General features: G+C 38.0%; 1 protein-coding gene across 1 annotated transcript; it reads left to right on the top strand.

Annotated features, from left to right (window-relative positions):
- Nucleotides 1-976: 976 nt before the first annotated feature.
- Nucleotides 977-2,446, top strand: LOC139854618 (uncharacterized). Its single transcript, XM_071843914.1, has one exon. It carries the CDS (start codon nucleotides 977-979, stop codon nucleotides 2,444-2,446), a length of 1,470 nt encoding a protein of 489 aa, XP_071700015.1.
- The last annotated feature ends 11,737 nt before the right edge of the window (nucleotides 2,447-14,183 follow it).

The raw sequence follows: 14,183 nt of genomic DNA, 5'->3' as shown, positions 1-14,183 counted from the left end.
TCAACCCACACGTACCAACTCAAAAGGCATAATAAATTGGATTAAAATAAGTATTAAAAATTAGAATTAGAAAGTTAAGGACACCTAATTATACATTGACCATATATAGGTACCTCAAAAGCATTCATCGGTGGTCTTGTCGTCCCCGCAAGTTATAACACACAACTCATTTCCTTTTTTTCTATTGAGACCAAGGAACAGACAAAGCTAGCGTTTAATCGAGATTGATAGACGTCCTCCAAATTTTACAACTCTCATATCTTGTATTCTTCTGGCAAAGTAGCGTGAAATATAATCATTTTCTTGTTAACCCCCGTTGATGCGTTTTCTGTTAGCCCATTAATATTTCATGTATTAGGCAGTTCATGTATCAGGCTTAGCCCATCAGAATGTTCTAGTATGTTGGCAGTCTAGCTATTTAAAATCATTGTATTGTAATCTCTTCTCAATGGAAAACATATACGCTGCATAATATTCAACATGGTATCGAGCCAGCTATCATCCCAAAACCCTAATACGTAACAAATCTGCCTCTCTTTTTTTTTCTCTTAATTTCTCAATCACAAAACTGCAAATCACAAACATCATCTGTACGTCTGCTATTCTTCTTCTTCTACTTTCACACAACACAACATCATGACAAAAACCTATGATAAAATATACACCGTAACATCCATCCATCATCTCATTCATGTTAAATTGGATCTTGCAAAACTCAATTATGCACACTGGAAGAAGGTATTCACAAAGCATTGTGCCGGTTTTGATGTCCTCAATTATATAACCGGTACCTCCACTTCCGAAGAACGAGCCTCACCGGAATGGATTAAAGCCGACGCGGTTGTCACCACTTGGATCTTCAACACCATTAGCGAAGCTCTCCTAGAATGCCTCCTCAACTCCGAATCTGCTACTGCTCACGATGCGTGGACTTTCCTTGAAAAAAATCTTTCATGACAACAAGTTGTCGAAACAAATGGAACTACACGCCGAGCCACGAGCACTTGATATTGGTAGTTTAACGATTGAAGAATATTTTCGCAAGATCGATCGCATCGCCACGCATCTACGAAATCTAGGTTCTACAATTGAAGACAGTGATCTTGTAATGTTTGTTGTGAATGGTTTAAGTGCAAAATATGTCCAGGCAAAACACATCATCCTCCATCGACAACCATTTCCCGATCTTAATACCGCTCGATCGATGTTGCTAATGGAAGAGATGACCCTCAACAGGAACGCCAACATCATTGAAGCACCCCTAACTCCCTCCAACCCATCGGCTTTAACCGCTCAAGTCTCCAATCCTACCATCGAACCACATCAAAAACAGGAAGTTTGTCGCAACTTTTTAAAAGGCTTTTGCAGGTTTGAAGGTAAATGCCGTTATCTGCATCATGGTTCTAATCGCAGGTCTAGCAATCCCCCTGGTACTACCAACAATTCACGAACACAAGGGTTGAATCAGTCCCAACTACTTCAAATTATCTCAGCCCAACAACAACAATTAAGTGCCCAATCTGCTGCTCTCATTCGGCCCAATCTGCAACAGCCCACATCTTTTATTGGGTATGGTTCTAACCTTTTGCGTTCACAGGCTCAGCAAGGTCTACTCACACCACCCGAATTTGGTCAGGCTCAACAGCATACCTCACCTTATATATCGGCCCAACAAAATAATGTTGCATTTGCTAGTCCTGCACCCACTTCGGCCCAACAGCAGCTTAATGGACCTCCTGGACAGCCCACTGCACCTCATATTTTTTATACGACTCCCCCAATGAATTATGGATCGTTCACCGTGGACCCGCAAGCACAAACTCAGGAAACGATCTTGCCTAGTGCCTTCAGCGCCATGACACTACAAGATTACGGGGCCGCAGGTTGGCATCTTGATACCGGTGCGTCAAATCATCTTACCTCCTGTGTTAATAGTCTAAGTAGTGTTTTTAATAATTGCAAATATCCATCTGTTGCTGTTGGTGACGGGAAAACAATCCCGGTCACCAATACAGGTCATAGCTTGTTACCTACTTCCCACCGACCACTACACTTGAATAATGTCCTACTTACTCCTAACATTGTTAAAAGCCTTATTTCTGTTCGCCAATTTACTCGTGACAATTTAGTATCTGTTGAATTTGACCCATTTGGCATTTCTGTGAAGGATCTTCAGACACGACGCCTGCTCCTCCGATGTGACAGCACTGGGGATCTCTACCCTGTCACGCCACCCACCTCTCAAGTTGCTTTACTCACAAGCCTGATCACTTGGCATCAGCGTCTTGGACATCCCGGACATGATGTTTTTCGAAGACTTGTTTCTAATAAAGATATTATTTGTAATAAAACTACACCTCACGCGCTTTGCCATGCATGCCAACTTGGCAAACACGTGCGGCTTCCGTTTTTCATTTCGAGTACTACTGTTAATCATTTGATATAATACATTCTGATTTATGGACTTCTCCTATTTCTAGCCTAGGTGGTTTAAAATATTACATTATTTTCCTTGACCATTATTCACACTATGTATGGGTATTTCCCCTTCGTAATAAATCTGATACACTTAACACCTTTATACAATTTCGCACGTTTTCTCGATGCTTATTTACTTAAAGTTTTGCTTTACACATCCACAATTCCACATTAACACAATTGACCCACTAAGTTGATTCTTTTTCTACCTTTTGCAAACTCTTCTAACTTTTTTTCTTCATTTATGATATACATATACCAAGTCAGAGAGTAAATGAGCAAAAGAATGGCTTACCATGTCATCCAAAATCAAAGTCCAAGGCCGTCCTCAAAGCATATGCAATCAAAACTTAGATCAAGGGTGCAATCTAAAAAGGTATAGACAACAAATTCGACCAAATTACTTAGAAAAATGTCAACTTGAATAATAATTATTCCAGTGGGTACAATCTACAATCTTCTTAATAATAATATTCAAGATATCAGTTACAGACCATTATCTTAATGTGTTCACTCATATTGATTTATGAATAATATAGTAGTTATTTAGAAACTCTACGTTAACCATAATATGTCAATCCAAAAGATCACAAAGCCTGCAATCCAGGTGAATTGAAGTTAATGTAAAAAAACATATGTAAGTGATTAACAATATACCGATACTTGTGAGGATAACATGTAGCAACATAGTAAACCATAGTATGTTTACCTCATAGAATGGCAAGTTTTATTGATATTTAAGAATGGCAAGTTTTATACAGTGTGCTAAGGAGATTAAGATAGAATGTATTGGTGAAGTATATCAAGAAAGCTCATTTAGAGGTTGCAAACGTCATATTTTATAAGTTTGATGTAAGCATTCATAAGAGCCTGTGAACAAAGGTAAGCTTCGAATTAAGTCAACTTATGTTAATACAGGACAAACTGATCATATATTGCATTGGTTCTAGAATGAAAAATTAATAGATATATGGGTCAAGATTGCCACATCTAACTAAAAAGATAGTACTAAAGTTAACCAATACTAACATAAGGTATTCCTAACCCTTAACACACATGTTATTTGTTATTAGAGAAAAGGTATTACCAAGTCTTTCATAGAGACAGAAAGAGTAACAATTCTCTTCATCCATGAAAATCATTTGAAGTTGGTAACTTGTCTTCCATCTGAAAGAAATTTGGGTTGTCCGTGTTAGAAATAACAAATGAAGAAAGCAAAGTGTTAGGAAGAGAGGATCGCCTGGAGGTTGGGAGATACAAATTTGAGAGAAAAATAATTCTATTACTCACAAGAATAGATTACACGAGTATTTACAAAACTCTAAAAAAAACTCTCAAACTCACACACACTCTCAAGGTTGTGATTACACTGATTTAGGATGATTTACAATGGAGGTTTGCACCTCTATTTATAGGGAAAAATTTATGCCGGTGAATGGTGTGAACGAGGAAGGTTGGCGGAAGTTGGCGGCCGTCATCGTGTTCAAGTTTGCTTCTTCTTCATGAGTTGTTCAAAGATGTCTTACTTTGAACATCTAGAAAGATTAGGCTGGAAACCACTGGAAACCATCAATTCTCCCCCTCCAGCCAAATCCACGAACATTTCAGTTATGTCTCTGCATAACTCCAACTTCTCTCGAGTCACCACCTTTGTTAACATATTCGCAGGATTCTCCTTTGTATGGATCTTCACTAGTCTCAGCAGTTGTCGATCAATTACCTCTCGTATCCAATGATAGTGAATATCAATATGTTTTGTACGAGAATGGTACATGGAGTTCTTGCTCAAATCTAGAGCACTCTGACTGTCACAATATACCTTGTACTCCTTTTGCTTTATTCCAAATTCTTGAAGATAACGCTTTAACCAAAACATTTCTTTTCCAGCTTCTACGGCAGCAATATACTCTGCTTTAGTTGTGGATAATACAACACACTTCTGTAGTCTTGACTGCCATGAAACAGCTCCTCCTTCAAAAGTGTAAATGAATCCTGAAGTAGATTTCCTACTATCAGGATCTCCGGCCATATCTGCATCTGTATAGCCTTCCAAGATTGGATCAGCTCCCCCGTAACAAAGACATAGATTTGTTGTACCTTTAAGATATCTAAGAATCCATTTTACCGCATTCCAATGCTCTTTCCTAGGGTTTGAGAGAAAATGACTCACCGTTCCCACTGCATGAGCAATATCGGGCCTTGTACACACCATTGCATACATCAAACTTCCAACTGGTGAAGAATATGGTACTGAAGACATCTCCCTGATCTCTTCCTTGGATGAGGGACAAGAACTCTTGCTTAACTTGAAATGGTTGGCTAATGGAATGCTAACAGGTTTGGCATTGTTCATATTGAAACGTGAAATCACTCATTCAATATACTTCTCCTAAGATAGCCATAACCTTTTATTCTTCCTGTCTCGAGTTATCTGCATTCCCAAAATCTGTTGAGCCTGTCCTAAGTCTTTCATGTCAAAAGACTTTGAGAGTTCCTTCTTCAGTTGGTTGATCTTCATTGCGTCTTTCCCTACGATCAAAATATCGTCTACATATAGTAGAAGAGCAACGAAATTTCCTTCAGAAAACTTCTGAATGTAGACACACTCATCTGCTGCAGTTTTCTTCTACCCTTGACTCACCATACACGAGTCAAACTTCTTGTACCACTTCCTAGGTGCCTGCTTCAAACCATATAAACTTTTCTTCAGCTTGCATACGAGGTTATCTCCTGAAACCTCAAAACCTTTCGGTTGCTCCATGTAAATGTCTTCATGTAAATCTCCATGAAGAAAAGTTGTCTTTACATCCATCTGTTCAAGCTCCAAGTTCATACTTGCGACCAATCCAAGTATGACTCTAATTGAAGTCATCTTGACTACTGGTGAAAATATCTCGTCAAAATCAATCCCTTTCTTCTATTGGAATCTTTTGACTACAAGTTGTGCTTTGTATTTCACCACTTTTTCACTACCATCCTTTTTCAGCTTGAACACCCATTTGTTTTTCAGTGCCTTCTTCCCGCGTGGAAGTTCCACAATCTCATAAGTTTGATTTTTCTGCAGAGAATCCATCTCATCCTGCATTGCGAGCAACCATTTTTCTTTATCCTTATGAGTTACTGCTTCATGAAAACTCTCTGGTTCTCCATCTTCAGTAAGTAGAAGGTACTCGGATTCTGGATATCTACTCGATAGAATCCGACCTCGTTCAGATCTACGAACTTCTGGAACATTCTGAAGAGATCCACCATCATCTTGACCTTGTGATGGTGCTGGAATGTCTGGCAGATGGGGTTGTGGCTCCCCCTACTCAGCACCGTCATTTTCATCATTATCTTCTACTTCTGGCATTTCTTCTTGCACTGAAAATTCATTTCTCATGAATGATTCCGTTGTTGCCTCTGGTACCTGAGCAGCGACATTTGTCTTCTGAGATATTGTGGGCTTTTCAATATCTTCTATTGTCTGGCTTTCATGGAACACCACGTCCCTACTTATGATCACCTTTTTCTCCTTTAGATCCCATAATCAGTATCCAAATTCTTCATCTCCATAGTCTATGAATATGCATGGAGTGGTCCTTGCATCCAGCTTATATATGAGCTCTTTGGTACATGTGCCTACGCCAAACATCCAAATACTCTTAAGTGAGAGTATGATGGATCCTTTCCAGACCAAAGTTTCTCTGGAACTTCAAAATTCAGTGGTACTGATGGAGATCGGTTGATCAAGTAACATGCGGCTCTGACTGCTTCTCCCCAGAATGGCTTTGGCAGCTTAGCCATACTGAGCATGCTCCGAACACGTTCCATGATTGTTCGATTCATTCTTTCTGCTATACCATTGTGTTGAGGGGTACGTGGAACTGTCTTCTCATGTCGGATGCCATATGATCTGCAATAGGCATCGAACTGCCTGGAAGAGTATTCCCCGCCGTTGTCGGATCGAAGACACTTTAATTTCTTTCCTGTCTCACGTTCTACCATGACATGGAACTGTTTGAAGTAATCGAACACCTGGTCCTTCGTCCGCAAGAAATATACTCACACCTTTCGAGAAGTATCATCGATAAACGTCAGAAAATATTGGTTTCCGCCAATTGATTCAACCTCCAAGGGACCGCAAACATCAGAGTGTACCAGACTGAGTAACTCTGATCTTCTCGTTGAAGAGGAATTAAACGAGACTCTATGCTGCTTACCAACCAGACAATGATTGTAAGGATCTAGTGCAGCGTCCTTGTCTACATTGATAAGCTTCTTCTTTATTAGGGTAGACAACCCTTTCTCACTCATGTGACCGAGTCTCTGGTGCCATAAATTTTGTGAAGCCTCCTTTTCTGCAACATTAAGGCTGTCTGTGCAGATCTTCACATGAGTTTTGTATAGTGTGCCACAAATGTGTCCTCGAGCGACTATCATAGCGCCTCTTGACAATTTCCATGTGCCTTTACAGAAATGACTATCATAGCCTTGTTTGTCTAGAGCTACCCCAGAAAGTAAATTCAGCCGAAGATCTGGCACATGGCGGACATCCTTCAAAGTGATTGTGCTCCCTGAACTTGTCTTTATCTTGACATCACTAATTCCGACAATCTCAGTGGAACTGGAATTTCCCATCTTCACAGCTCTAAAGTCACCAACTTTGTATGTTGTGAAGTATTCCTTGTATGGAGTCACGTGGTAGGAAGCTGCAGTATCTACCACCCATTACGTGTCTTCTCATGAGACGTGAAGGCATGTCTCATCATGGGTTGAACAATAAGCTACCTCACCAGAGATAGTCACTAATGCTTCTCCACTCTTATTCTTCGGCTGTGAACTGCTCTGATGTTGTTCCTCTTTCAATTTGTAGCAGTTCTTCTTCATATGTCCCTCTAATCCACAATGATGACATTTATATAATAGTTTTCTGTCATCAGCAGACATGCCCCTGCTCTTGCTTCTGCCTCTCCATTTGTTTTTGCTACTCATACGTTGTCTCCCCCGATTCTCGGTGACAAAGACATGAGTCTGATCTGTGCCCATGTCCTTTCTCCTTGCCTCTTCACTGAATAGGGCATCCTTGACTATTGACATGGTAAGTTTGTCATTCAGGGTTGAGTTGCTGAGTGTTACTACCAGCGTTTCCCAACTATCGGGAAGGGAACTAAGTAGCAGTAGCGCTTGAACTTCATCGCCAAACGGCATCTCTACAGACGATAACTGCTTGATCAAGCTCTGAAACTCACTGGTATGCTCGGCAACTGAAGTTTCACTTTTAAGCTTCATGTTGACTAAACGCCTCATCAACAGGGCTTTATTCCGAGCAGTCTTGGCCTGGTACATGTCCTCCAACTTTTTCCAGAGAGCATATGCGTCTGTCTCTTGTGCAACATGGTGAAAGACACTATGATCAATCCATTGATGGATCTGACCAATAGTTTTTCGGTTTGATTTCTTCCACTCTTTCTCTTTGGCAGAATCAGGGTTTATACCCTTCAATTCAATAGGATCAAACAAATCCTTACAGTTGAGGAGATCTTCCATCCGAGGTTTCCACAGCGTGTAGTTTGTAGCTGTGAGCATAATCATAGCTCCCGAAGATGATGTTGACTCTTCTGTGGACATTATCACCTTACAAATAATTTTTCAACACAAACAGGGTTGAATTATAGAAAACAGAGATCACCGTTACGTCCGTAACGGTTGAAAATGGTGGAATAGACACTTCGAGGCTTAAATTCCACTTATGGGGCAAAATTATAATTTTTATAATCTTCAGGGACCAAAAATGAAATTCTGAAAATTTCAGGGACCCAATTGTAAAATTTCAGAATTGCTACAGTACTGCTACAGGAACTTGCTACAGTACTGCTACAGTACTGCTGCAGGAACTTGCTATAGTGCCGCCAGCTGCTACAGTGAATTGCTACAGGACTGCTACATTGAATTGCTACAGGACTTTCTTCTCCGGCGAAAATTTCGGCACCGGTCGTCTTCTCCGGCGAGATTCCGGCGAGTTGACCAAACTTTGACCGCATTTTCTGGGCTCGTTATAACTCCGTTTAAGTCACCGTTTTTTGCGTTGGACTCAGTTCGACGAGACGAATCCAATGGTACACTCAAAATTGAATTTTGAGAAAACTTCAGAAAACCCAAAACTCGACCAACGTCTCTAACCAAGCTCTTGATACCACTTGTTAGGAAGAGAGGATCGCATGGACGTTGGGAGATACAAATTTGAGAGAAAAATAACTCTATTACTCACAAGAATAGATTACACGAGTATTTACAAAACTCTAAAAAAAACTCTCAAACTCACACACACTCTCAAGGTTGTGATTACACTTCTCTGAGTGATTTGGGATGATTTACAATGGAGGTTTGCACATCTATTTATAGGGAAAAGTTTATGACGGTGAATGGTGTGAACGAGGAAGGTTAGCGGAAGTTGGCGGCCGTCATCGTGTTCAAGTTTGCTTCTTCTTCATGAGTTGTTCAAAGATGTCTTTCTTTGAACATCTAGAAAGATTAGGCTGGAAACCACTGGAAACCATCACAAAGTAACATCGGGCTTCTAAAATCCTTGAAAAATTAACACTGCCTACAAATGTTAACCACAAGAAATGTGAATAAAATTTTACAAATCTAGAGAAAGTTTTACACATACCTTGAAGTAAATCCATCAAATATCCTTTTGACTAATTGCTTTGATATAAACATGAATAGACGGCTCTTGAACAAATAATTAGATAGTAAACTTGTCGAAAATATAAGAGAACATGGGTCAACTGAAATATGAAACATGCTTAAGAAAATCATACGATTAGACATGCTAACATTATAAAGAAAGGATAATACATACCTTGAAGTAATTCCATCTCATTTTCTTTTGAATAATTGCTCTAGTAATGGATAAATGGTTCTTGTTAAAATAATTAAATACTCCACTTGTCGAAAAGATGATTAAAATGGTAATTATTTTGAACCAACTTTCAAAATTGGAAAATACGAATTTTTTGCTGCAAAAATGGTAAAACCGAAGTTTGGAACTTCGGTTTTGCCATTTCTGAAGTTTCAAACTTCGGTTTTGGGTGTTCTGTCAGCAGAAACCCTAATCTGAAGTTTGAAACTTCGGTTTTGACCAAATCCAAAGTTCCAAACTTCGATTTTAGTTTTCTTTTTTTTCTTTTTTTTAAACACCCATTTTATAAATAACTTGATTTTGATAGTTAATTTACAGTTTCATACGCTAATATTACTTTAAAAATATATAATAACTTGGTTTTGATAGTTAATTTACAGTTTCATACGCTAATATTACGCTAATAACTTAGTTTTGATAGTTAATTTACAGTTTCATACGCTAAGATGCAAATACAAATTTTTTGAACAACACTTTTATTAATATCAGAATCACGGTTACATTTTTTTTGAAACAACACATAAAAAATTAACACATAATTAAATTAGGTCCAATGGAAGAGGTTGATTTTTCACAATTGCTTCGTTTTTTATCATAATCCATTCATCTTCCTCACAAAGATGCTCGAATTTTCCTTTACCTTCATTCCAAAACATCACGCCCGAATGTTCAACCGTTATGTTTTCTTTGAGCCACTCAAACACCTTCGAAATTATTGTCATCTGACTAATATCCACATTTTGAAAGTACTTATATTTGTACTCAATGTAAAACTTTTTTTGTGTTGAAAACTGCCCATTCCAATAGACATTAATTTGAACAGGAATTGGTGACATGTTTACAAAATTAAAATTTATATTTGGAGAAGGGATAAGAGAGTGATACATCTGTTTGTGGTAATAGATGTCGGTTTATATAGTGTAGTTAAAATTGAAAAACTGGCATTTTAAAGTTCGGTTTCAGTAAAAGCTGCCGAACAGTAAAAGGTAACAGTAAAAGGTAACAGTAATTGCTTTTTACGACATGTCTAGTACCTGACAAACCGAAGTTTCAAACATCGGTTTTGCATGCTTTTTTCTGATAGGTCTGAAACCGAACTTTAAAACTTCGGTTATTTGTAGATTCGGGCTTATAAAAGTGATTTGTGATTGTTTCATAAATACATAACAAAAAATGAATCCGAAATACGTATCAATTGACGTGTATCATGGTTGTGATTTTGAATGGAATGATGGTAAAACGGAAGTCTCTAAAGGGCCTAAAATGACGTTTGATAACGTAGATGTTCGGGGCTTTAAAATGAAGAAGTTGAATGAGTTTCTTCGATAAAAGCTACCAAAGAATCCACGTTCAATGGACATATACTACTACAAAGCATGAGCAAGTGAAGCCGAAGCAATGTGCTATAATGAAGAATGGTATACATTAGTAGGGAAAGCGTGTATACTTTCAGAAAATATCGAGTTGTATTTTTTATTTGGAGTTTTTGAAGACACACTAGAGTTTGATACGATATATGATAGTCATGGTGAATACTATTATGCACCTAGACCTTTTATAAATTAAAGTTACTTGTAATAGATTAGTAACTTGAATAAGATTAGTAACATGGAAATTTTATTATTTCAACAACACTTTTTTATTCATAAATAGAATTAGCGATTACAAGAAGCAAACTACAAGAAACAAAGTACAACAAACTAAATACAGCAAATTACTAATGAAAACCTATGGCTTTCTAGTACGTGGACAAGTGTTCCTGTTGTGACCTTCAGTCCTGCATATACCACACTTTGGATTTTGCTTTTCACGTTCATCCATTTAGTTCTTCATACATTTTGATTGCTTCCGCCCCTTGTGCTTAATCAATTTTGATGGATCGGGCATAATTTTCCATTCTATATGTGTCCAGTAGCTCGCATCTCTTAATGGATTAAAATGATGGCTATATTGCTCTCTCCATGTAGGAGTTGTATACTTTTTACTGATTTGTTTATTTATACCTCGTTTAGATGGCTACATACGGAAATGACATGAGAGCAAGGTAATCTTTGTTGTTGCCAAATACCACAAGAACACCTTTTCTTTTTAAACTCCACTGTGTAATCAGTGCCACCTTCACCACTTCTTTGATAAGTTGAATGAACCTTGTAGATACCTTGTTCTTCGTGATAGCATGTTGTTTTGTAACGCTGAGCTCTTTTTACCCGTTCGTTAAAGACGTTAAACATGTTCTTCGAAAGTGGTGAATTACATAGCCTTGCTTCTCGACTTTGATCGTAGAAGTGTTGTCTGGTGTAATAAATGTATATTCGATACACGCTTTGATCGGCATCATACGGGCATGACGAAACACATTGTTGAGGGACTCAGCAATATTTGTCGTTGTGTTACCCCAACGACTCCTCTGACTGTCCATATACACAGTCCATTTGCCTACATCAGCATCTTGCAAATATTGCCAAGCCTCAACACTAGCTTGTTTCAGGGCTCTGAAAGCATTCTTGTACAATATTTGCTTTGTTGTTGAACCGACTGTCCAACACAAGTGTTTGAGCGATTTCACTTTAGTGTATTTGCTCAACAAGTTGCTACGAATGTGGCGCAAGCAGTACCTATGTTCCCAACCATATGTTTTAGCACCCATTGCATGTAAGATACCTTGGTGTCGATCAGAGATGACACACAACTTTTCGTTTCCAATAACATTTTCTTGGAGCATTTGCAAAAACCAAGTCCAACTTTCGTTACTTTCTTCATCAACTAGGGCAAAGGCAATGGGTAAAATTTGATTGTTAGCATTTTTGGCAACCGCTGTTAATAATTTACCCTTATAACTACCTTTCAAATTGGTGCCATCGATGCAAATCATTGGAATACACAGTTTAAACGCTTTAATGGCTGGACCGAATGCCCAAAACACAAATTTAAAGGTGTCGAAACCTTCTTCAATTTCAGGTCCATTTTCAAACACAATAATTGTGTCTGGATTGGTAGTAACTAATTCATTTATATAATTTGGTAAATGAATAAAGTTACTTTCCCAAGTTCCAAACAATCGTTTGATTGTAATACGCCTAGCGTTCCATGCTTTGCCATAACGGATATCCACATGCCATGTATTTTTTATTTAGGCTTGGATGTTGGCAACAGGATAAGCAACGTTTAAACATATTTGATGTTCAATTTCAGTAGCAATTAAGTGTCCATAACACATGTGTTCATCTTTCCATTTTGTTATTTTCCATACCTTAGATCGATTGTGAGATGAACCACTAACACTCCAGGCACAATGGTATCTTTCTTGTGGACCCTTAAAACTTGAGCTAGTGGTTCTACATTGTGCTTACCAATAACCCGGCTTGCTTTGTGTAACAACTATTTCTCTATTATGGTGTATATTCCATTTTCGAACAGCATAAATAAGTTCAGATTTGTTCTGGAACACCATTCCTTTGGAAATAATACCGATCTCCTTATCATAAAAATCCCATGAAACTTCTTGGTCGTCATCGTATGGAAAACTATTACTACCCTCACCTTCATTAACAAACCCAAAACGTGAAACTGGGGCAGGCTCCATTTGTGGTTCCACTTGCTCCTCTCTAACTTCGTCACCTGAAACATTATCTTCAACGCTATATTCAGAAACTGTATCGTCGGTTGCAGTAGACATACCATCACCTGGGTCAACTACATTTTCTACTTCGTCTCTTCGTTCTTGTTCATCTTCAACAACCGTTGAATGGTAGTTTGATGTTGATGGACCACCCTCCAAAGTTTGAATAAGATCAAAATAACCCGAACCTTGGGTGGTTGAAAAAACTTCCTCAAACTGAATTTCAATTTGAGCCTCGTAATTTGGATCATTCTGAGAATAAAAATATATTGTTTCGAAAGTGTTATCATCAGTAAGTTCACTTTTTCATTCATTTCCATTGAAAAGAACCCACAAGAACATTTTTAACGTGTGTGATCTTTGACTCACACCTACATAATTATACGCCATTTGGTTTAACTGCATACAGTTAACCTTGGTTGTCAACACAAAACTCCTTCTAATCGTTGTGTTATCACCAGTAAGCCAACCATTTTGGAATGAAATTTGGCCTCCCCAAAGAAAATGAACCATGAATGGACGAATTATAGACATTTTTGTAATTATTGATGTATGAAACTGATTAAGATTAGTTTGAATTGTGTTGTTGGTGTTTGAAACTGACTTTGAAATGCTTGAATTGTGTTCTTGGTGATGTTTGTTTTTGAGTCCATGATAAGGGTGATATAAATAAATGAAAAAAGATGATAAATCAGATTTTGACATGATAGGTTAGCAGGTTTCAGTCCATAATTGAGACTAGGGTTATAGGTTTCAGTAGGGTTGTAGGTTTCAGTCCATTATTGTGGCTGAGTGGTGCAGACTGCAAAATCGAAGTTTGAAACTTCAGTTTTGCTGAAAAGCCTGCAAAACCGAAGTTCCAAACTTCGGATTAGGGTTTCTGCTGACAGAACACCCAAAACCGAAGTTTGAAACATCGGAAATGGCAAAACCGAAGTTCTAAACTTCGGTTTTACCATTTTTGCAGCAAAAAATTCGTATTTTCCATTTTTGAAAGTGGGTTCAAAATAATTACCATTTTAAAAAAAAATCTCTAAAAGATAAGAAACATGGTCAACGAAATATGAACATGGGTCAAATATATAGTTCCTAAAATACCTATAAAATATAGAGTAAAAATGCAATAAGAGCTTGCATACTATCATAGTGGTAAATATAAACAATTAACATGACCTTACT

This window comes from Rutidosis leptorrhynchoides, chromosome 6, assembly GCF_046630445.1.
Source record: "Rutidosis leptorrhynchoides isolate AG116_Rl617_1_P2 chromosome 6, CSIRO_AGI_Rlap_v1, whole genome shotgun sequence".
Classification (NCBI taxonomy): domain Eukaryota; kingdom Viridiplantae; phylum Streptophyta; class Magnoliopsida; order Asterales; family Asteraceae; genus Rutidosis; species Rutidosis leptorrhynchoides.
Note: the sequence above shows the minus strand (reverse complement) of the source record. Positions and strands in the feature narration are given on the sequence as shown.

Excerpts from the sequence above, each read along its gene's own strand:
- LOC139854618 (XM_071843914.1), top strand. The coding sequence starts at position 977 with ATGGAACTACACGCCGAGCCACGAGCACTTGATATTGGTAGTTTAACG.